The sequence below is a fragment of the Oculina patagonica genome, chromosome 4 (assembly GCF_052425735.1).
Source record: "Oculina patagonica isolate OP01 chromosome 4, crgOcupat, whole genome shotgun sequence".
Taxonomy (NCBI): Eukaryota; Metazoa; Cnidaria; class Anthozoa; order Scleractinia; family Oculinidae; genus Oculina; species Oculina patagonica.
The window spans coordinates 59,087,224-59,114,236 of NC_135761.1; the positions used below are offsets into that span (position 1 = coordinate 59,087,224).

Below are 27,013 nucleotides of genomic sequence, written 5' to 3' on the forward strand. Positions count from 1 at the left end.
CTTCTGTGAAGAGGGAAAGAAGCTCCTGATCTGCTGACATCTAATCAGGCTCTCCCCGGGAGCACATTCGTTTTCACAAGGGAAAAAGGCCTGTTCGCAGGTTAGGGACAATATTACAACCTGTATATGCTGCAGAGACGCAACTGGAGTTCTGTATGTGTCCAACTTAGAAATTAGCTCCGCATAATCGGCGCGCTCTCGTCCGCACACAAAACATAATTTTAGACAATATCGGTGAACTTTTTCCACTTAACGCTAAAAAATAGGTGAGCTGTTGTTTTTTCTGCTTGCCTATCGAGAGATAAATAAGATCATCAATGGCGTCAGAGATTATAATAGAACAATCCACGAACTGTTTGTGACAAGGTGTCAGACATCAGTGAAATCATCTTCCAGCGAAAAGCTGGCGAGTTTTCCTTCAAAGATCTATCTTGATTACGCTTGGATTTTTTTGTGTAAAGTTGTTTGGAATCTTTGTTAAGGTTCAATTAGTTACAGGCATATTAAGTTTGCCAAGGTGTCGGCCATGCTGTTTAAGTGGGCGGTCGTTTTGTCTGCGCTCGTCGCTGCGAGTCTTGGAAGCGTTCTACCAGCAAAGCGCTCGGATTTTTCTATGTTCGACAACCAGTTTAGTAAGTGAGTTTCAATTTATTATCTTGAAATCTGAATGCCTGTTTGGACTCGATAGATTTTAGGAATGCAATGCTACTGTTACTAAACAAAAATGGGACAGCTCGATCATTATCTTCCCTTGGAAACGCCGCCCAGTAAATGTCAATTGTAGTACGAAATTCAGTAGACACGTAAAATTTTAACGAGTTAAGTTCGCACACACGAACAACGGCGCCTTTGATCTAACTTACGCAAAATTGCTTGGGTAAAACGAGCGAGGCTTGTTAAATGTAAGAGTAATTGATAGTTAAGTATTCGCGTAAACAATTTGTCTAAAAGTGAATATTGTTTGCAGATCGAGTTGGAGACACAGAACTGGACGATGAGATCACAGATTGCGCGCTTGTAGAGCACCAGTTTAGAAAAGGATACATCAGATTAAGAGAATATCTAGAGCGGAAGAAAGGTTGTGGAAGACAAGGTAACTTACGCAGTATAAAAGAAAATAGTCTAACAGGCGCGAAAATGTATGTCAAAATAGAACAGCCATCGACGATGTTTTGGTACCTGCAGCAGGTGAATGGTGTTGCAGCAAACCTTTAATTCTTAACAGCGATTAACTACTAGTTTCTCCTTACAATGACAACACTTTGTTAATAAGACAGGTGATGAGAATGAATAACTCCATCAACTTCCTTATGGTTCACTTGGATTATGGCGAGAGCTTAATTTCGCGAAAATGGAACGGGCACATTTTGGGGGACTTAAATTTCGCGATTTCAGTGGCCCAAAAAACGAAAGTTATAAATATTCGTCTGCATTAACAAACAGTTAGTCTCAGAACTGGAACAACTGATTTTAATTTTCCAAAGCAATAGTTTCCAGTGACACTAAACAAAACCCAACAAAATGAAACTGAAAACAGTTTGCCATGTTCCTTTGTACTTATCAAGCAGAGCTAGTTTGACCACTGTACCAAGATAATTATGTAGTAAACTGACAATAACGTTGATTAGTCATAACGAATTATATAGAAGGGTATTCAAGTTCGCGCAGTTAATTTTCGGCATCGAGAACTTGGTTTTTGTTGGGGGTCTTTAATTTTTCGATTTTGAAAACTACAGCGTACATGTCCAGCCTGCTCTGTCATCTGTTCCATAAGGTAGGAGAGACCAGTCTATATGTACCACCAAGTCAAGTTCTAAGGAGAAATTTGAAAGAAGTATGTGGCGGATTATCATTCAATTTATTAACCAGGACTTTTATTGCAAGAAATATCGCCTAAGCAATCAGTATTTTATAACCACTTTGGTTTAATCGAAGCAACGATTCAAAATAATCTATAGAACATTTTAGAACAGCGTGAATCAGCGCCAGAGCCCACGATACATTTAATCAGCAACAGCAACGCTGGACAAAAGAACCGGGCGGAGTCTGAGGACGAGTTCGAGAGAGACCTGTTCGGTTTGATACCCGATCCCTCTTAGCGCGCGCCCAGGGAATCACGGTAGTTGTATTCATCAAACCATGCGCGAGACAGCAACGAGAGTCCGCGCGCAGTTTGATGAATACAACACGTGATCCTGCAGGCGCGCGCTAGAGGGAATCGGGTATTGACGGCTATTCATTCAGATTACTGATACGATTATAACATTCTCCCCTCCCTCTTATCAAACTTTAAATGCTAATCTCCCTTCCTGACCTTTAAGCTCCCCATTTCCGATAAAGAAATGAAAGTGATTTATCGGGAAAATGAATAATTTCTGGAATATATCCTTAAAAACATTATGCACCTTCTACTTTACAGGGAAACTGAAAAACATCGAAGGAATTGCAAAGTCGACGGAAGATGACATTAACAACGACAACATTGCAGAGATCGCCAAATCTACCACCGAGGATTATCACTACACTCCTGCACATGTACCAGCTGTAAAGAAAGCACCTAAGCCAAAGACCATTCCTCAAGGTAAAACAAAATAGACGATTTCTATCGTTTGATTGCCAAATTAGAACCAGAGTCGTCAGGTGTTTAGGGGATTTCTTCAACAGGCTTATAAAAATTTCTCTTTAAGAGAGCAGAGTGAGCAGGTTCAAATTTGATGGCAATGTCAGCGCAAGAGCTTTCAGGCTAAACAAGAGTAAGAGTTTAATAGCTCTTGTTCCATTATTGACTGACTTGGTTACTGCCATAAAACGCGTGAAAAAAAAAAAATTGAAATCGCTGCGACTGCAAGCTTTCAATAACACAGCTTTGTACATTCCTTAAACTGCACAGCTCTGTACATTCCTTAAACTGTACATTCCTTATATGTCTCTTAAACTGGATTAGTAGGGAAAACAGCGAATTAATCTATACAGACAAGTAGCTTAAGTGATTTTATTGAAACAAATTTGGTATATAATGTATAACAATATCCTTTCCTGTTTTAGCAATCAAGATCTATCAGCCCAACAAGATGGCTTATGTACCGCGTCGGTACCCTGTGCCTGGTAGGTGTCCTGTTGTCCTTTATTGCCGTATAGAGAACGGGGTTTCTTTTTAAATGATTATTTGCAAAAAAATAATAAAAAAATGTATTATGACGGCTGGAGTTAGAGTCAGTTAATAGCTAAAAACATTTTGATCAAGGAAATGCAGACGTTAATTTTTTACTAAAAGTTGGAAAGGAATGTTTTTACAGCATTTGATTCGAATTATAATAAATAAAGCTGGCTGTAGCCCATAGACACCGCGGGTGAGTAGGATAGTTTTATTAAACCAATTAGATTCGCGGAGAACATGAATCTACCATAGGCTTATATCGCGGCCAAGTGTTTGGTTTGCTCTGATTAACCATAAAAATACATGACAATCTATTGCTTTTTACAGCAACAATAGTCAACCATTTAGTACCAATCTTAACCGAACCCCACAATATTATTCATTATCTTGCCATGTTTTTCCTCACATCAGAGCAGCAGCAGCAGCAGCAGTAGCACCCTTAGTGCCCGCCAAACCTGTACTGCAAACCACAGTGCAAAGAAACAAGGCTGCAAGACCAAGCTTAAACGACTATCAACGCGAGTCCCAGAAACTGGCACTTTCCTTTAAAAATAATCCTTCCCTCACAGTCAGCCCAAGCTCTGTAGAGAGTCAAAGTTACCAGCCACAGTTTACCAGCGCGCTTGGCGACCAATATACTCGGCTGGCTTCAAATGACGACCAGGTTACTCCACCAAAGCCCAACCATGATTTACTCCAAACATTTTACCCCAACACACTTCAAGACCGCTCACATGGACCTGATGCTGTTGCTGTTGGACAGCCGCTGTACATACAAAGGGCCCGCGTGCAACCTGTCGCGAGAACGCAAAACAAAGTTTCCAGCCTTCTTCAAAATGCGATGAATAATTTCAACAAGGTTCCGGCGAGCAACCCTGCGAATACAAATAGAATTAACGGAGTAAGCCCCAAACCGCAGCTTTACAATAAACCTGCCACTAATCTTAATGTGAAGAGCAGCCCGGTTGAAAATATTGACGATGCTCACGCGGACATGCGCGACCCAGACAAAGATGACAGCACTGAGTCCATTGATGAAAAACCTCCACAAAAACCTGGAATTGACGACCAACCCACTGGCCAAGCCACAAACATTAACAAGCCGGTTTTAAACACGTTGAACAGGTTTGGAAAACCAGTTGTAACAGGAAATCCTACTTTTGTAAACCGGCCACAGAATGCTTTAACTCAAAGCATCGCCTCTCCAGCCGCTGTTGACAAAGTCAAACCTAGTCAGCCATCAATCAACCTCGACGTACTCAAAAACAAAATTTTACACACCACAAATGCAACTTTCCTGCGACGCATGCTTTCACTTATCCAAAAGATTACTCACCATAAAGATTTTCACAAGCTTCAAGCTCCTGCTCGGAGCTTCGTCGCTCAAGCAAATACCGCTGTCCAGGCGCTAAATAAAGCGTACAACGAAAGAGTCTCGTCTTCACCGGTAACCATGGGGATTGACTATCCGCTGACCAAGAAGTCCGCTGTCCAGAGGTTCAATCAAGCTTACAACGTTAACCAGAGAATGTCTGCTGCACCAGTAAATCTAGGAAATTTAAATCAGCTTTATGGAAATAACTACAAGAAGTCCACTGTCCAGGCGTTGAATAATCAAGCTTACAACCAAAGGATCGCGGCCTCACGTGCCAACAGGTTTTATGGAAATAATGACTATTCAGTGACCAAGAAATTCCAGATAGCAAGAAACCCGTATTACCAGAACTATTATCAATACAGACAGCCTTACTACAGCAATTTGCAGAGAATGCAATACGGGTTGTACAATGGTAATGTACCATGATGGAACAATGGATTAAATCCGATTCACAACTCAAGTATTAACCAAGGAGCTGCCGATTCTGTGTTTAAAGAAGTTACTTCGTCGTTTGACATTCAAACAATGATAACACTCTGTTCCCTATGTTTATTTGCGCTTCTCGTTTGTCGGTGTTTAAATGCGTGTAATCCTGACCTCATGTCACCGATCAGTTTTTGTGGAAAACCAGACAATAGGGAGTTAATGTGAAGTGAAAAAAACCTGCTTGCCCCAACAGTTTCTGTACAGCCTTGTAGACTGTACAAAATATATAAATACAATAAATTAAAGTACAAACTTTATATTCTAGCCTTAGTAAAGTAACTATTACTTTGAGGTTTCCTCCAGATTAGCTTTATACATCGCAAAAAGAGTTGAATAGCAAAGCGCCCTGGTAGAAACGTTATATCTGCTTAGCTACATGTCGAACTCTAACTGTACAGACCTAAAGACGTCTTTAGCGACAGTTCTAATGACTAAGGACAAACATATGTTTCATTCAGTTGGTGAAACAGAACTTAAAGTGACGATTCGAGTCCACGTATTGTTGAGCTAGCTACAACGACTATAAATTTTTAAAATTGATCAAAAGGGCTGAGTAAAAATGGTTTAGCTCTATTCTTTTTTTACAGTCTGCAATGGTATCTAGCGCTAGAGAAATTAACAAGATAGCGAGCATTCGTCTAGCATAAAGTATTCTTTGATGGCCATAAAAAGGCGACAGTCAAGTATAATAAAAATAATTTATATAGAAAGGGGTACGTTCATATAAACAACAAATAACTTAAGCAAAAAGATTGTTGAACCGAAAAAGCGTTCAGCTTACAGTCTGCCGTACACTCAAATGTTAGACTACAACTGGTTATAAAAATCATTTGTTTCCTTGGAAACGATATCTGTTGACAGATTTACGAAAAAATCATCCTATCATTAAATTGTTTTAAGTTATTTTTTAAATAAGAAATACCATTCTTAATTAACCTAGGCAATGGAAATGTATTTTTCTTTTAGCATCAGAAATCAGTAGATCGCTTTTAGTCAGGTAAAATAGACTAATGCCACAAACAAATCAGTATGAAGCGTAAAATATTAAATCACGACTTTTTGTCATCATAAAGGCTTTGTACAAAATAAAGGTTTCTTTATATTTTCATTCCAAGTATTTTTAATCCTAAGTATAAATTCTCCTTACTTGTTGTTATCATTTCTTTCTTTGTCAGTTATGAGAATTGATTACTTGATGATCTTCTCTTTTAGGACATTATCACGTTATGAACCACTTAATGGCCCTTTGAAGAGTTTCTTTCTCTCTATCAGACTGTTAGCAACACGGTATTGTTGTCAGGTCTTGAAATGTGAAATAAGGGTCTTTTTAGTCTCACAAAATTTATTACGTTAATTTGTTGACTGGAGAGCTCTTCAACTGAATTTCTTATAGGAAAGGAAATGTTTTGCACTTTACACTCCGTTCGGTAGATTTTGCATATATGTCACAACAATACCCTTAATTGTATAAGTGCGTGTGCTGAAGAAGACAAGCAATAAGAAATGTACATTCTTCACACGCAAGCCCCGAAAGTTGCGCTCTTTTTCATGCCACTACGTGGGGCTTTATATCTGATGCGCAGGCCACCATCTCGAACGGATCGAGCACGGAATTATGGGGCCTAGAAAAGCAAGGGAAAAAATTTAAGTTCCTCCCCAATGTTTCCTCGGTCAGCTGAAATCTAAACAAATAAGCATATTCTTAACGTCGCCGTCCTCAACTGAAATTAGGCTTTAAGATACCTGGACGGCTGCCTCGGGACGGTAGAATTTGGGGGGGGCGTTGCTTGTGGGGGGGACTTCCGTTGCGGGGGGTTGGGGCGTTTGGTATTTTTCAAATATTTCTTGGTTTTTTTATTTTTTAAAAAAATGAAAAATTTTTTAAAAAAAAAAAAAAAAAAAAAACAAAACAAAAAAAAAAAAAAAAAAAAAAAAAGCGGGGGGGGGGCCCATCCTCAACTTAAAGTCCCTTTGCGTTCCTTAAGTCGTGATGCGAGGGAAAAAAAAAATGGCAGTTATTGTGAAACTCTCTTCGCGGCTTTAAGTCAAGCATCGACTGTGGTGATCTCTGAAATTCTAGCACTTTTGATTTTACTTTTTGATTTGACAAACCAGTTGACAAACATAAACCTGCACTTCCTCTTAAAAGGTGACAATTTTTCCGTTTACCAGATTTGCAGTTTCCATGTCTCGGCACCCGCTAACACTAATAATAAACCATCCCTTAAACCAATCAAAATACAACCCATCTTCCAAAAGTGCGTATCTTATAACAATATTTACCGCCAGTGCACCGATCTAATTGGCTTTGCTTGAACACTACATGACGTAATACCAAAACGCTGGGTGAGATATGACTCGAGCAACGCAACTGCCAAATTTGGCGGCTTATTTCATGGTAGATATCAAATATTTGCCGGTTTTGATTGAATTTTTGAAGTTTTAATCTCGATCAAGCCAAGCGGAACAAGACCGTTGTGTTTGAAAGAATGGATCGCTTCACAGTTGCCTGGGTTTTGTTTGTACTTTGTGTGTGTTCTGCGTCGGGAAAACCAACAAAGCACAGATCATCGCATGCAAAGACGATAGTTAAAAGATGGGACCTCATAGTGGAAAATGACCGTAAGTTGGCGTTTGAACGTCTGTCTTCTTTATTTATTTAAAACTCGAATCTGGTCATCAGATGTTGCAAGTGGACGTACTCGATGTTATTCGTGTATATATAATCATAAAAATAGATCTGATACTTGAAAAGAAAATGGTTTTTATATAAGCGCAAATTCCGTTACCAAAAGCAAAATAAACACCTGCTAACTTTGTCAGTTTAAAATAGCAATGCTAAACAAATCAACAGCATACTCTCTCTTCGCTGCGATCGATGAAATGAGCAAGGTATGCGCTTTCTGGAGGAAAACTGTGATAATTGTTTCGAATTGCTTCTCGGCTCCCTGGCTCAGTAAAACATATGGTGTATTAACTCTAGATGAATTAGTGAGGATGCTCTAGGGTTCAAGGGATTACCTGTTGCCTAGTCGAAAACAAAGCATTTTGTTGGTTGGCTAAACACAATGACATTGTTCAACCCCTTGATGCATAATTCTTATTGAGAACCTCCCTTGATTGTTGGTGATAAAAATTAAGTTCACTCTCACTCCTAGATTGAGCAGTTTTTTTTTTATCTAAAACGACAGATGATTTACGGGTAATTAATTCCAGAAATATAGATTGTTAGTTGATTTTTAAGGGTTGTTTTTTGACGTCTTACCATTGGCACCCAAGCATGTCATCGAGATTCAGAGTCCAAAAAGCTCGAGAAGTCTGGCTTTAAAAGTAAACTTGCAGGTCCCAGTTGTTCAAAGGGTGGATAACACTAAAATAAAAAACAAATACAAACTCTATTAGTGTGCCAATTTCGTAGCTGAGGGGGCAACTCCCCTCTACTATCCACTGGATAAACTGTCCAGTGACCAGCGTTATCCACCATTTGCACAAGCGGCCTCAGGTCTTCAAATGGAGCTTCAAGCTAAGCATTTGACATGCACTTCATTGCCTTTAGCCTTCCGACGGCCAAGAATCGACGTTTTTTCTACGCACCAAGAAATGAAAAAGCATAGGCCTCCAGGACCCCCCAAAAAACTAAAATACAATTCGTGGTTCTAGGCTTTCAGGCATGCATACTTATGGTAACTCTTCATGTAGGCCGCATGTGTGTTATCGGACGGCCTCAATAATCATGTAATCATCTAATCTAAGTTCAACTGATAGCTGATGAGAAATGGGCTGAAATTTTAACTGGTAGCTGAGAAAAAATCATCAGACCCTCTAGTTATTACTGACCACTTAATCTTTTGCGGCAAAAAACGAGCAGTGCATAGCTTTGACGTCAAAACACAAATTTCTTCTTTCTTATCGAAATGTCAGTGACACGTTTGGGAGAAAATAGATATGAATCAGTGTTAAGACAAAGTGGCAAAGGTTCGTTATATAATGAACCTTTGCCGGATTATTATATTAACATTGACAGTCTCTGCGCCCTTCTGTAGTCAGTTGCATCATCGTAAGATTACCTTGGTAACTTTATGGAAATAAAAGGATCTGACACGAACCCAAATTCTCGGGTAAAGAGAACTGAGGAATTTGGACAAATGTAAGGAATATTATGAGGACATATTATGTTCTTGGGACAAGAGCTAATTCTAAAACAGAGTGAACGCGAGATCAAAACATCCGTGCCAACAGCCTTAAGATGGCGTTTGAGAATACATGTACAAGTGTCCAAAACATGCATTTCCATCAATATTGGAAGGGTTCACGCTGGTGTTAATAATGTACAGTGTCTGGAAAAATCGGCTGCTCCAAATCTTTTGATTCATATACGGACACTGAAGTCGAAACTAGCGGAGGCCGTTCTTTATCAGTATCCAATTCAGTTATACGGGATTAGTGCCGTGATATCAGTGCAAATGTAATCAAGTATTTTGTCCAAGAACAAAACACGAGGAAAGTTTACAAGGCCCGAACAATTGACCTTTGAATGATCTAGGGACCTAACCATTAGCCTAAGGTAGGGTGTCTGCTTCGTTTGTCCTTCATCATCAATATTCTTCAAGTACACTGCATTCACTTAGGAAACCGATCTACCGAATTCTGATTCCGGTATGTAGTCTTGTTCAGGGTTACTTCAGACCTTTTGGCTGGCTAATTGTGTCAAATGATCGAACTACCACCTACTTCAGAAAAGTTCTTTATTTCGGGGTAAAAATTGATTACAATTTAACGCCGCGAAATTGGATGTATTTTTTTATGATCTAAAAACCTGTTCTTCGCTTCGTTTTGCGTACGCACAAGAACTGGAGTCAGACGAAGGGCTATCCATGCAGACAAACATGAAAGACAAAATTTACCTGCTACTTCTTAAGAGATCGTAACAATTTCAGCAGGTATTTCCAGTGTATAAGTTAAAAAAATTGACGTGAAATGAAAACATGTATAATTCATAAAGTTGTCGCTCTTCTCGTAACGTAAGAGCGATTGTAAAGCGCGCGCGCGGCCGGGCGGTGTTGTCAACCGTGGGGAGAAAAATCCTAGCAATCCACCACAGTGTTATTTTCACCTTGGACGTTTGAGCTTCGATTTCACGATGAGATTAAGCGTTCTATTGATTCTTCTTGTGCTTATCGCAATTTGCGCGGCCAAATCATCGAAGAGTAAGACGCAGAAGGATGCGAAAAGCAAAATAGCCAAAACGGGCGAGGATAAAAAACACAAAGATGAGAAACATCATAAGGACACGGCCAAACACAAGGATAGCAAGAAACATAAGGATACTAGCAAAAAACACGACTCGAAGGATTCGAAGAAGAAAGACGAAAATCCCAAAAAGACGGATGACAAAGCCACTAACAAAACGGCTACGGTAGAAAAGAAAGATAATAGCACCAAAGGTAACCGTTTAATTTTCTTCTAATATTTTTAAATCAAGTTCGGATCCGTTTGATCACCGCCGAGAGGTGTAAGTGTGTTGTGACAGGTACCAGATATTTGTTGAAAATAAATTTATGGCTTTCTGTCCGTGGAATTGTGTGCAATTCACGTAGAATACAACAAAGGAAAGAGCTTCTTTTGATTTTTACAATTACATACAATTGCGTTTTAGTATTATTGAGTTAAACCATTTAGTTGTGTTGTTTAGGGGTTATGAGTGGCCGGCCCTTGATAACGCGAGCAATTGGATCAAACAAACATTTCTTACCAATAGTCAATATTGGCTTCGGCTCATGGGATTTTTGACTAAGAAAAATCTAAATCGATCGTAAAGACTTTAATAATATCGACGATTTAAAAATAGTTAACATTTTCTCTAATGTAAACTCATGTTCGAAATTAAAGGTTCGTGCTGTCACCGCAATCGTTGGTACACATGGTGACAGTTATATAAAGTTTCTACTTCTAATGTGGCTGTCCAGTCTAAACAAACTTTGATAGAAGTTTTGTGTCCTCGAGGAAATCACTTGTAGTGTTTTTATTATTTTAAAGTTACCAAAGACGCTAAGGTCAAGACCAGAGGTAGTCATCACACATGCATTATTCATGAGTCTTCTCGACACTTCACACGATACAATGTCTATTTATTTCGCATAGAGAGGTTATCTTTATCAAGTGTTTTTTACGTGTGGAGCAAAAATAGCGTTTATTAGGGTCTTAATAAAGCGTTGACTCCTACAATAAGGAGTATGGTGTACGTTAGATGTGTTGCCATAGGGAACATTCATTGCAATAGGAACGAAGGGCTAAAAGTGTACGGGTAAAACTTCAAACCTTGAGTCATGTGTCTAACACAACAGACACATCGATTTTGCATGTTAGTAATGGAGTCTTAGCAATGAACTCTCCACCTTGGATATAACAGTCACTTGCTTTTCGTTCAAACATTTTTTGGGTTAACACTGGTATGATAACGCTGGACGGAATCGAAGTTGTCATTACCTTGGTTCACGCGTGCCCCAAATATTGACTGTCTTCTTACAACAGTAGCTCTTGATCTTTGCAGCGCATGAAAGCTAAGGTACCAGCACCTTTGCGGTGCGTTTAAAGTACCTTTCACCCATACAAAGCTAAACAGCACCTTTATGTATGCTACCTCAGTTTGACTTCAAAGGCTGTAAGTTATTTTGAGACAGCATTTGCTTTAAGATGGGACTGGGGGGTAGGAAATTGGTGGGAGGTGGGATGGAAAGAGGGCGGGAAACAGAATTCCTAAGGGGGCGGAACCTGGGAGCCCTCGGAATTGAAAATCAGCGTATAGTTTGCAATAGAAGAAGTACAAAGAGGTGTGAGCCACTGACGAAGGGGTAAAAATCTCGTGTAAAAGGTAGGGAGGCTAGACGTTCAGACCCCGTTGCCCTTCCTCCCCCCGTCCTCCCCCCGTCCTCCCCCTCCTTTTTTGCTGCCTGAGAGGCTGGTGTCAAGGGTGATTTAGGGGTACGCTTCATTTGTGGTACGACCTTAACAATTTTCTCTTCGCTTCTCGACAGCAACCCTCCTAAACGGCCCACCAGCCGACTGCCAGAACATTATCGACGATTACTCCAATGGAAAACTTCTCATGTACGAGTACAAAATTCAAATGGCACGCTGCATGAAGAAAGCCAAGGGTGATGCAGGTAAATCTGATTTCATTGGCAAGTTGATGATTTACAGTTGAGTGATTGACAGGAAATGTATAGGTACACAAACAAGTAAATAAGCACCTTATTAGTATAGGAACGGAGAGACAAAGAGCATGGGTGACAGGTAAGGCGAGTGGAAAGCCAGTGAGCATATAAGGGTTGTGGCTGAAAGGGTAATGAAAGTTGTTTCCCTTCGATATTCGCAATCACAGAGCACCTTTACATTCGCAGAGATTACACTTCCTGGCTCTAATACTAGCTGGGTTGTCGCCATTATAGCCAATTGGGAAGCAGTCAGCTATGGAGAGGTCTGAGGTCACCCATCTTCCAGAAAAGTTCTTTATGAATCCGAACGCATTACAGAAGTAGTGCCGGTAAAAAAAAGTTATAATACGAGCTTTAATACGGTCAGTAATACGCTTGATCTCAGACTTTCTCGTTGCATGCTGACGGCGTCCAATACTATTCAAAAAAGCAGCTACGATGTATGTTGAAAGTTTATTTGCATACAAGAGTCCAATATATGGCGTCAAGTTGAATTTGCAACACTGGGAGTTCAGTCCCATGCATTTATGGGTCTTAACTAAATAAGTACTGGATCAGTTAAGCTAACGTAAACTTTAAAAAAGCTAACACAGCAATGCATAAAGCTTAAGTAAGTACACTAATGTTATAACCACTTCCATCACAGTAACCCACTAACAACTAACCAACATAACATTGTATAACACATTAACAACAGACGGTACAAGCGACGCCGACGTGAAATCAGCGCTGTTACGTCCAGATGATAGCCCACGAGAAGACACTGACCAGGCTATCAATGTCAGACCTTACAACAGTGATCAGACATACGAACACGATTCTGAAGACGACTTTGAAACTGACCACAGTGATTTTAGTGAACATAATAACGATAACGACAATGATTACAGTGATGATGACGATGATGATGATGACCCCGAAGAAGCAGGTGACTGGACCAACCAGTTTAAACAAGTTTTCAAAATTGAAAACATGTCACTGCAAAATAGATATAACCTCTTTTAACAGTAACCTCTAACAGTTGCTAACTCAGATATAAAAGCAGAGTAACTCCGAGGTGTCTCTTATTTGCTGCTAAGAGCCAGTTTTGTTCGTTGTATTCGATTTTGTTTCGAACACAACTCGTTAGACCTGTTGCTGAATCGTCCTGAAAAAGAAAGTTGACGAGAAGAAGGCGAAAGGCGAAATTTCTTTTCCTTTCTACATGTGTCTGATTTGTTCCACAATTGCACACGCACCGCGTTAGACAAGGAGCGACGCCTAGGGACGAGGCAACTTACGGTTTTTTTTAGGGAGGGGAGGTGGAGGGAAGGAGTGGGAAAGCAACATTCGAGTCAGTGCGACAGCGGAAACAACACGTAAAAGTTACTGTAATATTTGAGCTTTCTAACATTTCAGGAGCAAAGTAGCGGAATTTCCAAGCTCGAGAAACAATCTTGTGACAGAAAAAGCTATTTTAACGGTGCTCTTCAAGTTAATTCAAGTATTCATTATTCCATGAGTGAAGAATTTCCATTCGTCTTGGGATATCTGTTTTTTTTTTCTCTTAACATTCTTCACTCGTTTTTGTTGTTCACGTTGTAGCTAAGAAGATGCAAGTCCCTGTAACTGCCAGCTTCCAGGCTCCTAACGTGCCTATGCAAGAAAACATGCCAGCTCAACAGCAAGTAATGCCAGGGCAACAGGCCGCCTCATACTACCCCAACATGGGTAAAGTGCCCTACTCATTCAAGCGTGCATGCAACAGTCTCCAACCAAAAGAACTACAAGAGATAACTGAGCCCGCGGTTGACATACCGTATAGATCGCTGCTTAGGGCATGACGTGTTTTGACAAACGGACAAACACTTACTGGACAATACGTTACGTGTGCGCTTGATATAACTGATTTAACTGTATAAAACGTCAGTTAAGTTACATTACAATGACCAAAATGACAGACGCTTTCACTTACTAGCAACCAACTATCATCCTCGTCTCACTTACTTACCCCACGTTAGATCAATTTTCACGTAAGCGTTGAAAGTAATTCGCATTTGCATTGGTTATGCATTACTACGCTTACTGATTGGTTGAAAAAACCCGCGTCTTTTTTCAACCAATTTAATCATAAAGAAAACCAAAACCGATCACGACTTCTTAACACACGTTTTTTCCCACGCTTCGGTTCACTGGATTGCCAGTGTCCTTTGATGTAAAATAGCTCAAAATGAATTGCTCACAGAGGATTTTTGTATTCCTATTTCATTTTTTAGCCCAAACCTCATTTAATGGTGTCCCAGCACAGAACCCTGCAGTACCAGACCAGAGTCAGGCAGCTTTCGCACCCAGTCCTATGAATCAATACCCGGCCAACCCTGCTCCTTTTCAACCAGCGGATCCAAATATGGGCATGAATGCTGTAGCCAAGAGTACCATCCCAGACAGCACACAGGTTAGAGATCGCGTAGGGTTCAGCTTAGTGAGTGGGCAAATGTGCGAGTCGAGTTCAAACAGGGGTTTGGGGTATATCTACGTTAAATGAAGTATAATGATTTTCTGCATTTATGCATATGCAGGAGTTTATTGTTCCATTCTTATCGTTATTTTCGCAAATAAATACATCCCGCAGAATTATCTTTCGAAAAATAATCAACGGAAATTGAGAACAACCTTGACACGACGGTATTTAAGAGTGAATCAAATGAAAGTAGAAAATTTATTTCATCCCAAATTGCAGGAAGGCAATCCCGTTTCCAAAAAAAACTAAATTAAAAATATCTCGCAACAATTTTATTGGCAAGGGGTGTAATTAATGACAGCTAACATAACCAACTTTTCATTCAGCCGCAGCCCCCTGCAAACGATGCAAATGCAGTCTTCGACCAATGGCGTGCCAACAGTTTTGGTGCAGTAGCCGCTGACAAAAAAGACCAAACACCCAGCGCACCTGTTTCTCCATTGAATGACCAGTTCGCCGACTTCATGAAGATGCAATCCTCCAGCAGTAGCCCCGTGGAGGCATCACCTGCGAGCCAGCAGGCAGCTATGCCAGCAGCGACGCAGCAAAGAAGTGACGTTCCACAGCAGCCAAATATGTTCCCCATGCAGCCCCAGGTCCCCAACACCGTCCCCGGCCAGGGCCAGGCTTTTTACATGCAACCAGAAGCGCATGGCGATTTCCCTGAAAGTCCATGAAAACAAAACTTAGTTTTGATATAGTTACTTTTGATGGTGATTACATGACGTAGCTTACTATGTGAAGTGCTCTTTGAAGCAAGAAATTTTCTCATTTGAGAGAAATCACGCACATTTTAAAAAGCGTTATGCCGCCCAGTTGTTCACTTTCATGTAGTGACTATTTTCAGGAAAAATGTCTGTTACTCTTGACGATGTGAAGGCGACCGAGAAACCTTGTGACGGATGACTGCAGCAAAATAAAGATATTGTATTTCTAACAATTGTTTTCTGCTTGTATGATGACCCTTGAATTGATATGAAAGAAGTTGCTGCACTGTTCCAAGCGGCAATAGCCTTTAAGCTTGAAATACTTCCAAGATTGCGACTTCGCCAACAGAATCCCCAAAACGTTGGTTCCCCCTAACATCCCATATGCACGACCTCTGGGAACAGTCCCTCCTTGTATAGCTCCCCCTGACATCCTGTATGAGTAAAATCCCTCATTGTACTCAATGCCGATAGCCCTTGTGCACTCCGTACTTCCCACCCATATTTAAAAGAGCACTAACATGGGAATTCGGTCAAACGGTGCTAGCATTGACTTCGTACCTTCGTTTATTCACAAAATGTGCCTGAAACAGGTTGAGACAATTATTAAGTGAATTGTTAAAAGAAAGCAAACTGTTATTGGTATTTTAGCAATTTTTCCAACATACAAGGACATAATTAGCCAGTTTGCCTGACTTTCTCCACTTGAAATCAAAACTTCGTGCATGCGTAACTATGGCATAGTAATCATAGTAATCTACGATTCTAACTTTACAGGGACAGCCAGAGTCCGAAGTCCGGGCAAAAATTCTCAGCAAAAATCCACGACCCACCATCTTTAAAAAAAAATCCGCCACCCTCAATTTGTCGCAGAAGTCCGCAATCCATGCCCTTTACTGCTGCCAATTTCGTCGAGCCGAGAACCTACTAATCCCCCTCATTGCAATTGACAGCATTTACCAATAACCGCACTTACGTCTCGATTGGTGGCGTACTGTCTATCCCTCATACTGAGCATTGCATCCTTACATTTTCTTATCCAACCTGGGATTTAAACCCAGACCACGACTGTGACAAGTCACGCCGTGTACATTGTTGGATTGGCAAGTAAAGGATGTTCCTAGCAAGGGTCAACAGACGGACATCCTCGAGAGAAGAAAGTTGCTTCCGAGGGCGAAGACGACGAGCGCTGAAGTGCGTGTTCGATTAATCGTCATACCAATGCCCCACGAAACCTTTTAACCAATCGGTACACACACATTCTCAAAGTTGTCGCCCTAAAGGTAAGCGAACCGTAAAAACTTTATTTGAGTAATATGTCAAGGCAAGGAACATGGGCCGGTAAAAGCTGTGTTTTATGATCCGTCACAAGACTGCTCTATTCCTTGGAATGTTATTTAATTTTTGTTGATAATCACAAGTATTTTTGGGATCAAAGAGGACAATGAAATTTTAGTCAATGATGATAATTTATACCGAATGTCTTACAAATGTTGGTGAATTTTCTATAACCATCGGCGTATGGGAAGAAATGTTTTGCTTGTCGGGGAGCCGGGCTTAATGTAATTTGCTTGAATGAAACTAGTTGAGCGCTGGAGACGCTTGTCTGTAGAGGGGGGGGGGGGGGAATTTCTAGGCTCGGAAATGCCATTTTAAGTATTCTCCCTGATATGTTTCGTCGAAAAACGATCTCATGAAGTGTAAAATTACCGGCGTTTTTAGTGCTTAATGGGAACTTTCCTTCTGCATGAATTTTTTTCTTTGCCTTCCCCTTTGGACGAATTTTTTTCTTGGCATTTCGCCTTGCATGAATTTTTTTTGCTTCCCCCCACTCCATCCTTTTTCTACTGGTCCGTCCCTAAAACCCCTTTTCCAGTATTATTTTCCCCTACTTGCAGGTTGCCCTCAAACAAGTGGTGGAAACTTGACTACACCCGCGTGTCAACGTGTTCGACCTCAAGGAACTGTTCCTCTCTGTACAGTTCCCCTCACATTCCATGTGCACCTTAGTGAACACCACCCCCCCCCCCCCTTCCCCGCCCCAAGTACTCAATGCCAAATGTCTCTGTGCAGCCCTGTATAGCTTCCAAGAAACGTCAGTAACATATGTGTAGATAGAAAAAGATAGATAGATGCTTTATTAAAACTAAATTGCAACCCGAGGGTTGAATAATATAGTTTTTTACAAAAAAAATTACAATGGTTAAAAAAGGTTAAAATTCCTTATATGTACAAAATATACAGCTATGAAATGTCAAATATTTAAAATTTGAGCGCATTGCTAGGAATGAATGAGTTCTTCAATCTATTTGTCTTAAAATCCCAGGGGGGTACTCCGACTTGAAAATGACGGGGATGATCGAATGAAGGCAAAACTCAGGACCCAAAAAAATCCCCAACTCTTCCGACATTACCCAAAAAAATCCCTGGACCAAAAATAACCCCTAAAAAAAATCCCTTGTCAAACTACCCCTAAATTGTTAGGAGGGGCAATAACGCTTGTGTTTGTTTATTAAATATTCATCATACCATAAATACGCCAAGGCCGTGCCAAATCACTTTAGTTTGTTTTTAATACCCAAAAAGTTCCCCTATTTGAATCAAGTCACCCCCAAAAATACTTGCCAAATTTTCTTACCCAAAAAAATCCCAGAATCTAAAATTACAAACCCAAAAAAATCCTTCGATCATCCCCGTCATTTACAAGCCGGAGTACTCCCCCCTGGACTTAAAATTAGCATTGAATTTGTAAGAACGTAGTGTCTAGGTCTCTATAGTCCAGCATCCCTTTAAAGCAGCACCATCAATCTTTAGTGGCAAAAAAAACAAAACAAAAAACAAACAAAAAAACAGATGGTATACTGTTTACCCTTTATACTGGGCACTGCCTCCTTACATTTGCTTTGCCAACCTAAACCCAGACCACGATTAGCCGCCAGTTGCCGCCCAACGAAGACACGCTAAAATTACACCCGGTTTTCTAGCGACGTCACAAGACGGCATTCATTTCCGGTTATTTGGTGTGCCTCTACCAGAGGAGCTACAAGAGTTGAAATTCAGCATAGCCGCATCGACTCTGAAGAAAATCGTATGCACGCCGTATGGGATGAGGAACTCTTCCCGCTAAATGATTTACTTTTGCCCCTCGAAAATATACAGTACTTGCCCTTTCACTCCTAAATGATGGGTATCGTAAGTTCTCCCAAGACCCCAAATTTCAAACGTAAACGATTATATTGTATTTTTCGTCTTAAGAGTATGCTCAGACACCTGTAATGTTTATTCGACGACTGTAGGATTCATATGGTTATGGGGTTTTACTTTGTGGTATTCTTGTATGCACCTAAGATATTTCAGACGCAATATCCCCTTCCAAATAAACCCAAACGTTTTCAAAAAACAAGCACTCCCCGACCCTCCACCACCCCCCCCCCCCCCCAAAAAAAAAAAAGAAAAAAAAAAATTCCCAACCTGGAAGGAGCATTGAGCAAATATAAGCCAGGGCTTATTTTCGAATTTTACGGTATCTATTGGATTGAAAGTGAAAAGCTCTGCTGAAAGCCTTCTTGTAAGCGCCATTACCAGCTACCGCTTAGTACATGGGAAAATTATCACAACACCCAGGTAAATAAGTATTACATCTAACTTAATTCATTCTCGTCCCCAGAGCCACGTCCCTCTCAGCTGGTAGAAGGTTAAGTCTGTCTCCGAGCCATGAGGCCCATACAGCCGGAGCTTATCCCGGTTTCCGTAGCATTAAGCGACTAGGAGTATTGCTACTCCCCCCTGGATGGGATGCTAGTCCATCGCAGGGTTACCCCCCAGCAGTAAATTCGCCGGTACCCATTTATACACCTGGGTGGAGAGAGGCACTGTGAGAGTTAAGTGTCTTGCCCAAGAACACAACGCAGTGCCCCGGCCTCGAACCCGGGCCGTTCGACTCGGAGTCGAGCGAGCGGCCACCGTGCCTCCCATCTCAGCTGATAGAGCCAAGGGTCATATGATGAAGATTCTAGTATGGTTGTTTTTTAAATTGGCTACAAATAAATTCTTTTTGTTAAACACCTAGCCAATCAAATCATGTGTTTCCAGAGCCACTAATTCCTTGTGCCCCAGGCTCTGCCACCTAAGAGGGACAAGCAGCTCTGAGGATGAGAATGTACTTAATTAAGACACTCACTCATACTCACCATAGACATAGGGGCATTACCACAGCTTCAAATGGTCTTAAGCCTCCTGACAGGACATTTTCACCATCAGCAGCAAACTGGAGTGACGAAAATTGCCCACCATACTTTTAAACAGTTACCATCAGTGGCAAATCCAAATAAGCTTAAGAGTGTTGGGCCTTTTCCCAAGATCCACAGCAGAAAAATTCAAACCTTTGAAATACTGTCTCCTTGCAAGGCACTATTCAGATTATATCAGAACAGGCAAACACAAGAGTAAACTTGTAAGTCCCCTGGAGGGGGGACTCCCAGATTTAAGTGACTGGCTACCCCCTTGGGAAAGTTCCCTTGAAACAATGCCTTGATATTAAAAAGCCAAAGAAAAACACAAAAAAACTGGATTTGAATGTTATGGATCCATTATTAAAAGCGGAGGTGAATTGTCAACTGTAGTGACCAATAAAGGGGCCCTAGACACTCCCCCTTGATCCACCACCAACTTGCTTCATAGGAAACGTAAAACATCTCGATGTGGATGAACAGTTAATAATATTATTGAAACCTTCAGGTCAATATTGCAACAACGCATTGCTGGATCTCCTTGGAAATTTCACGAAAATCAAGAAATCATTAATTGCCTTTCACCATTGACAGCAACAGAGCAGAAAACTGACCAAATTACCCAGGCTATCTGTCTGTCTGTCTCTGGACAACTGGAAACCAGCAGTCATAGACTGAATATCTTCTGTGTGTTGCTCACAAGGGTAAACTGAAATGTTTTACATGTTTGCCCAACCTTGACTTCACTGTGAATGGTTCGATTTGTACCAAAGCCCAGAAAGGCCACAAAAATCACTCTTTTAGTTTTCCACACCACTGTAACATTTTCAATTCAGGCTTTTTCCTGTCCTGATTTTCATCAACTCATCAGGCCAGATTTACAAAATTTTGTGATATCTTCGTTTAGAAATTTATCACAACAGATTCACAGGAAACCAAGAGGCCTCAAACTTTGGTCTTCCGAGGCATAAGGTAACTAGGAATATGCAACAGGTGGTTTACAATGACATAATCATTATTTTGCTTTCTTTCAAAGTTCGTTTAATTTGAATTGAATTGTTTAGATTGCAAAGTCAAACAAAAAATCTTGGCAAAATTCAAGAGGCCACAGGGTTGCTCATTACAAATAAATATTTTGAAAATAACCAAACTTTGTCCAAATGGCAGAAAAAATTGAACGTTTTGCACGAAGGTCTGAAAATATTATTCGTGTTTTATAATTCACGCTATGAATAAAAGCCAATAATGTTGACAGAGCTATAACATCTGGTTTGAATAAACATTTAAGCAGTCTGGTGACTTAAAAATTTGCATGGACTTTGTCATTGTTATTAATGGCATACTTCAAACTAGCTTTGAAGAGTATGCAGATGCAAACCACCTACGCAATGTTGAAGTTGCAACAGCGAGTCTGAATTTGACAGATCCGATTATTTCTCACCACCAAAATGTCCTGACCCACTGTTGCTTTAGTTTACCAGTTTGATCACTTGCACGGACACAGCAAAACGTTTTCTTTTAATGCAGTACAGTCATCGGATATTTAACTGGGTTGAATAAACAAACCAACAACTCTTTGTTGAACAAATATATAAAAACAGCATTTGGAACTAAATGCTTTGAGCTATACTAGGCAATATCAACACAACACAATGGATCGATGGACTATATATAGTGAGCCATTTCTGCATAGGTCACGGACTGGAACATCAGAGAGCCAAACATCATAAGCTGAGGTTTTCAGAGCACATGGATCAACGTAACAGGAAACTTCAGAGCACCGAACATCATAAGCTGAGGTTTATCATTCATCAAGTTTCAGGACGGCACACTGAATTTTTTTCTCTTGTTACTATCACCTCAGCTCATCAAGTGTAACAGACTGACAGGAACAGTACAGAGCATTACCAGTCACGGCCTTTTGTGAGAATGGACAAATAGAACAAATTGAATCGTTAGGAGAAATCAATGTGGGTCTGTTTAAATCAATGTAGGTCTGATCATTTCAAAACTTGGTGGCAAGTTGTTTAGCAGCACAGTATTTTCACAGTAGACAAGAGCTGTAGCTTTGAGCGAGAACTGCGTGTTGCAAGACCAATTTAAATGGAAATGAACCGCTTGTAACATTCAAGGAAATGTATCATGCATGCTGTAATGGAGGCATGCAGGGTTCCAAATCACCAGGAATAAATAAGGGATTATAAGGGCCTCGTCAAATAATCAGACTTTGTCAGGTCAAGAAGGTGATTGGTCAGGTTTTTTACACAAGAACCCTCTCTTATCTGAAACACTGGCGCCAGGGCATATACATGTTGGTGGTGAACATGTGCATTTCCAAATAACAGGCTTGCCTCATGTGTTGTATGTATGCTGTTCAGATGCAAGTATGCAGTCCAAAGACCTGGAACAATTCATCAATATGTAAAATTTTTTATAGCTTGACTATGCATTAAATGCAGAAATTACACTTCAAGGTGCTGTTTGGTTATAAATACTTGCCAGCTGTACTATGCTGCCAAGCATGTGCACAATTAAAGCAGCCATGTTCCACAATAAAGGGAACACGAAAGTCAAACATGTTATGCATCATAATTATTAAGGATTATACATTAATTTTATCAACTCTTTCACAACACAGACACTTTGCACTTCACTAAAATACACTAACTGCACCTTTACCTTTACTGTCTCCACCATAACTTCTGCTATAACTACCTCCAGATCCTGTGAATCATAAAGTCTGGCAATTAGCTTTTTGCACATCGCACTACACAACATAAAATGTTTTTCTTCAGTTGAATTTCGGCAAGTCGAACCATCCGCCAATCAAGTATAAATTCTGTGCTATACCAACTGAAACCTTTTTTCAATTCCCCTTCAGTCCATTAATATTTCAAAGTTATTTCCTCGCTTTATAACTAGAACCTTTTATAATTTCCCTAGAAGGTTTGAGTTATCAGGAATCAACTGTATAGCTCTTCTTATCATGGACAAGCAATGAGTAAACTGCACAACAACATTGTACATGTAGTTAGTTACTTGACTGCATTATTGGTAATATTCTTGGAATCTGTTTTGACAGGTTCCTAATTATTTGTGCACATCTCTATTGCTTTCTAGGATTACATATTATTGGTAGAAATTGTGATAATAAAAGCCAGCAATATGATTGCAGAAATGAACTTACCTCCTCCATAATCTCTTCCACCACCGCCGCCGTATCCTCCGCCACCACTGTACCCTCTGTCTCCACCGTATCCACCACCTCCTCCACTGTATCTTCCTCCTCCGCCTCCATATCCTCCTCCTCCTCTGCCACCTCGGAAGCCTCCTCCTCCTCGTCTGCCTCCTCCACCACCACCACCACCTCCTTCACGGGATTTGGCTTTCGATATTTTAATTGTTCGACCATCCAACTCCTTTAAAGACATAGAAGATATTAAAATAATAGATCACTATGATCTTGGATACAAGAAACAAACCTTTTGGACTTAATTGTTTTTGCAATTTGCTCACAGAGAACAGAGTTATGGGATTGGTGATGAGTATGGTTTCTACTTAACCCACTGACATCTGTACTGGCCTGTACGGCCATTATGAGCATTGGCCTTTTTTCCACATCTGACATCATTACCTTTGACTAAAAAGGCTTCACTTATACTTGTGATCTGAAGAGATCTGATCAACTACATGTACGCCTTGTCATCTAAATCTATATATATTACCAAGTCATCACTCTCGTTAAGCGCTTTATCAACATCTTCTGAGGAACCCAAAGTTACAAAACCAAAGCCTCTTGATCTTCCACTTTCCCGGTCCATTATAACTTTGGCTGCATAAAGAAAAAGAGAATTGTTAACATTACAATATAGAAAATTGATTGAAATGTACTGGTCTTACTGCAAATTCATTTGTCACCCCTTAAATAGTAGGTTAATAAGGTTAGTTATTATCATAACACTGTTCATGACTAATGCACTATCAATGTTAAGCTGGAGAAGGAGGGGGGGGGGGGGGAGAGAGCCTGCCATAGGTGGGGCATTTGAACTTAGCTGAGATGTTCTATTCAAATGCCTCAATGCAGGGTACAGTCAACTCCCTCTAGAACAGACACCTTTGGGACCACCATTTGGTGTCCGTGATAGAGAAAGTCTGTTATAGCGAGACTTATTTTCAGTAATTCTCTATTCAGCGGGACTTCATCTCCTGTCCGTAATATTTAACAGGGTGTCCGTAATAGCGATGTGTCCACAAGGCGGGAGTTTGACTGTACTGTGAATTATTCACAGTCCTGACTGGCCAAACTACCTTAAACTCGAGTCTTAAGAGCAAAGCCGTGATTTTTGATCAAGCAAAGGCCTTCAGCTGCAAAGACCTTTAATATCAAATACATTCCAAGACGAAGCTGCACACATATTTTATGCTCTCCCTGTTTCCCCAAGAAACCACTCAGACTATAATTTCTTCAGCCCATTATCAATATTTTTTATTGTTTAAATTTCTGCATAATCCAGGGTATTTAATAAACACATTTTTCCACTTCTGCATTATTTGTTATTTTTTTCCGCACCCTTTCAGATGGCTTGAATAATTATAGGTATAGATATTTGTAGGTGAAGAACCACTCAGTGGTGATACTACAAATAAACCATTATGGTCATCATCATCATTTGTGGATAGTTTAACCTTCCAAGCTCGCTTTCACTTTCTTCTCAACTTTAGTCGCAAGGCTGGTGGTGACTTCAGTTCCGATTTAGTCGCCAGGTCTTAAGGTTATTGCCCTGTATTGTATTGCGCATCCTTACTGCGCAGAATTTTACGCGTAATTAGCGCATGCAAATAAACAAAATGGTGGCTTTTTATACGCCTTAGTCAGCGAGAGAAGTAAATTGTCGCTTTCTCGTAAACGAGTATGGTGACCTATCATTTTTTCCTCATATTTTAGGTGTAGCGATCAAATTCTTTTTGAATGTGTAGCCGCCAGAACCCCCCACGGAAGGCCACAGGAAATCGAGGGGGAGGGGGGATCAAGGCCGTCAGGGGTCGGGGGCGGAGCACCTCGGGTGACGAACCCACAACTAAGCAACGGCACGACCAGAGAAACAACTACCACGTGCACATCAGCTCCGAAATGAGATGAGGATCAGAGCAGCGGCCGAAAGGAGCCGAGGAGAGCGCGGCCGCTCAACATGGACAACAGAAGCCGCGACAGCGACGAAGAGGTGATGTCACGCAACGATGTGTGATGAAGAAAAAACCAAGTCACTCTGTCAGGAAAGCGAGGGGAAGCATCGGAACTGCGCGTGGCGTGAAAACGCTGGAGACGAAGGCATGACAAGAGCAACACGCAGCGAAAAAGGGCCAGCTGATTGACGCACTGGAGAAGACAGCAGAAGAAGGAAGAGCCACTACGCGCCGAACAGACGCGAGGGCGACACAAGTCTGCCTGCAGAACGGAAGGCCACGGCTCCGATGTCCGAGAATGCGCCGACACAGAATCACCTCTCAAAAGAACAGAACGGTGTGCGCGAGCGACAGAGAGAGCGAATCCAGGCCGGCGCGACTGAGTGGGATATCAGTGAGGGGAAGGCAACCCGATCACCGCCGAACGGACGAGGAGACGGAAAGCCCGACGCCGGGAGGGGAGGGGGGCGACACGGAGGGAGGAGGAGAAACAAGGAGAAGTGAAGGAAAGGCCCAGGCAAAAAATACAGCGGCGGAATGAAGGAGCACTGACATGACAGACAAGTGAAGACCGCACGAACGCGCGACTAATTAGTGTCCCAATGCTAAGGAACAACTAGATTGTTACATGTCCTTTTGGGGGGGGGGGGGGGCTACACAATAATGAACACAGATCAATTCCTATGTTTGAAAAATAAATTATCACTAAAAACGTGTACTTTGCCAGTACTCACAGAGGAATTAAAAAGGAATTATATGGAATATACAAGGTCTTCCTGCTCCTAAACGAATATGGTTTCCCCCCTTTTTTATTTCAAAATTTAGGTTCCCTTAAAGTAATAAACCAGTAGGCGAAGTTTGGTTTAAAAAATCTTTGTTCAGTTCAATTTCATGAATTTGGAGTGTGGTAGTTGCTGGGATTCTGCTATGCACAATGATCATTTAGTAAAAAGGCTGGCGCTTGCTTTGCCATACTCTGCAGACTGGAGTTAAGTTCCCTACCACTAGTGAGCAGTTTAGACCAAAAATCTGCAAAGTCCCTGTGACGTAGCTCCTTTAACATTGATAGAAGCATTATGCAATCTCTTAGAAAATAGAAATTGACGTGCCGGAAAAAATGTCTGAGTCCACACAGTCATTCGGCGCACGCAATCACATTTATAGAGCATTAACATTTTCGCAACTTTCTAAAAACTCAGCTAAATAAAGGCGGTATGATGAAATTATTCTCAGTGACTAGGAGTTTGCTGCGTTCGCTCGTTTTAACAAGACTTGTGGAAATATTTACGCGTCCGAGCCTCACTGCAAGCAAGCCAAAGTGCATTTCATGTGAAGCTCAAAAGCTTTCAGCTAAAACTATGCTTCTATGTTTCTGAGAAAATGAAAACACGAGGTTTCCATATAAGCTTAATACACGCGTCGAGGTTTCAAATAAATATGCTTTACCTTGCTACATTCCGGTTTTCGATCACTCGTTGATTAAAGAGCAACAACTTTGAAGTCAACTATTGATCAATTCTTCATCATTCCTTCCGATTCGATCGATCTTTCAAATTGATGGCGCTTTGCAAAATTGCCCTTCGCTAACTATCGTAGCTCGGATCACTTACCATCTACAACGTCTAGTTGAAGCGTTTCCTCAAAGAAGGATTTGAGAGAATAGTCATCTGTGCTGTAGGATAAAGATCCAACGTGAACCTTGTTTTCTTCCATGATCAATGATTTTTCAAGATTTCAACTTCTTTGTAGCTCGACGAAACTCCTCGTGGCCTCGCTGTCGGCGTCGATGAGAAACGACTCAGATAAACCAGATACACCGGTTAAACCGGTTTAGAGTTTCGTTTCCAGTACTTCGCACTCCCACGCCTGATCTCAGCTAAGATCTCAGCCGTCTAGTCTAGTCTGAGGAGAGGGGGCCGGGAGAGAAGCAATGGAGCCACGATCTGAGAATATTAAATTTAGCGGCAACTTCGCCACTAATTTAAGACTGATGAAAAAAAAGATAAAAAATAAAAAATAAAAAATAAATAACCTATTGCTGAAGTGTTTGAACATAGTAGGCCTCCTCCAGTCGGCATGGACCATGGATTTTCAATAAGTGTTCTTCCCGGGGGGGCGGGGGGGGGGAACTCCCATATAAGGGCTATACGGGTATGTG

At 40.9% G+C, this 27,013-nt stretch overlaps 3 protein-coding genes across 11 annotated transcripts; 2 read left to right on the forward strand and 1 right to left on the reverse strand.

Annotated features, from left to right (window-relative positions):
* Nucleotides 1–369: 369 nt before the first annotated feature.
* On the forward strand, nucleotides 370–5,105 carry LOC144648903 (uncharacterized). 6 transcript variants are annotated; one of them, XM_078508347.1, is made up of 5 exons: nucleotides 370–632; nucleotides 968–1,093; nucleotides 2,420–2,581; nucleotides 3,046–3,111; nucleotides 3,574–5,105. In XM_078508347.1, exons 1-5 carry the CDS (start codon nucleotides 527–529, stop codon nucleotides 4,959–4,961), a joined length of 1,848 nt encoding a protein of 615 aa, XP_078364473.1. In that variant the 5' UTR covers nucleotides 370–526; the 3' UTR covers nucleotides 4,962–5,105. The 6 variants fall into 6 exon arrangements, with proteins under 6 accessions (XP_078364473.1, XP_078364471.1, XP_078364474.1 ...); XM_078508345.1 differs by having other exon boundaries at nucleotides 3,046–3,109; nucleotides 3,569–5,105; XM_078508348.1 differs by having other exon boundaries at nucleotides 3,046–3,105; nucleotides 3,571–5,105.
* Nucleotides 5,106–7,413: 2,308 nt separating this feature from the next.
* On the forward strand, nucleotides 7,414–15,675 carry LOC144650927 (uncharacterized). Of its 4 annotated transcripts, none has more exons than XM_078510727.1 (6): nucleotides 7,414–7,643; nucleotides 12,056–12,184; nucleotides 12,933–13,163; nucleotides 13,820–13,945; nucleotides 14,491–14,669; nucleotides 15,062–15,675. In XM_078510727.1, exons 1-6 carry the CDS (start codon nucleotides 7,511–7,513, stop codon nucleotides 15,410–15,412), a joined length of 1,149 nt encoding a protein of 382 aa, XP_078366853.1. In that variant the 5' UTR covers nucleotides 7,414–7,510; the 3' UTR covers nucleotides 15,413–15,675. The 4 variants fall into 4 exon arrangements, with proteins under 4 accessions (XP_078366853.1, XP_078366852.1, XP_078366851.1 ...); XM_078510726.1 differs by lacking the exon at nucleotides 7,414–7,643 and adding an exon at nucleotides 10,040–10,465 and having other exon boundaries at nucleotides 15,068–15,675; XM_078510725.1 differs by lacking the exon at nucleotides 7,414–7,643 and adding an exon at nucleotides 10,057–10,465.
* Nucleotides 15,676–21,172: 5,497 nt separating this feature from the next.
* On the reverse strand, nucleotides 21,173–26,657 carry LOC144650946 (uncharacterized). The gene is made up of 5 exons (XM_078510787.1): nucleotides 26,466–26,657; nucleotides 23,397–23,503; nucleotides 22,859–23,090; nucleotides 22,351–22,395; nucleotides 21,173–21,589 (listed from the first exon to the last, which is right to left on the reverse strand). The coding sequence occupies exons 1-5, from the start codon at nucleotides 26,566–26,568 to the stop codon at nucleotides 21,576–21,578; spliced, it is 501 nt and encodes a 166-aa protein (XP_078366913.1). The 5' UTR covers nucleotides 26,569–26,657; the 3' UTR covers nucleotides 21,173–21,575.
* Between the last annotated feature and the right edge of the window lie 356 nt (nucleotides 26,658–27,013).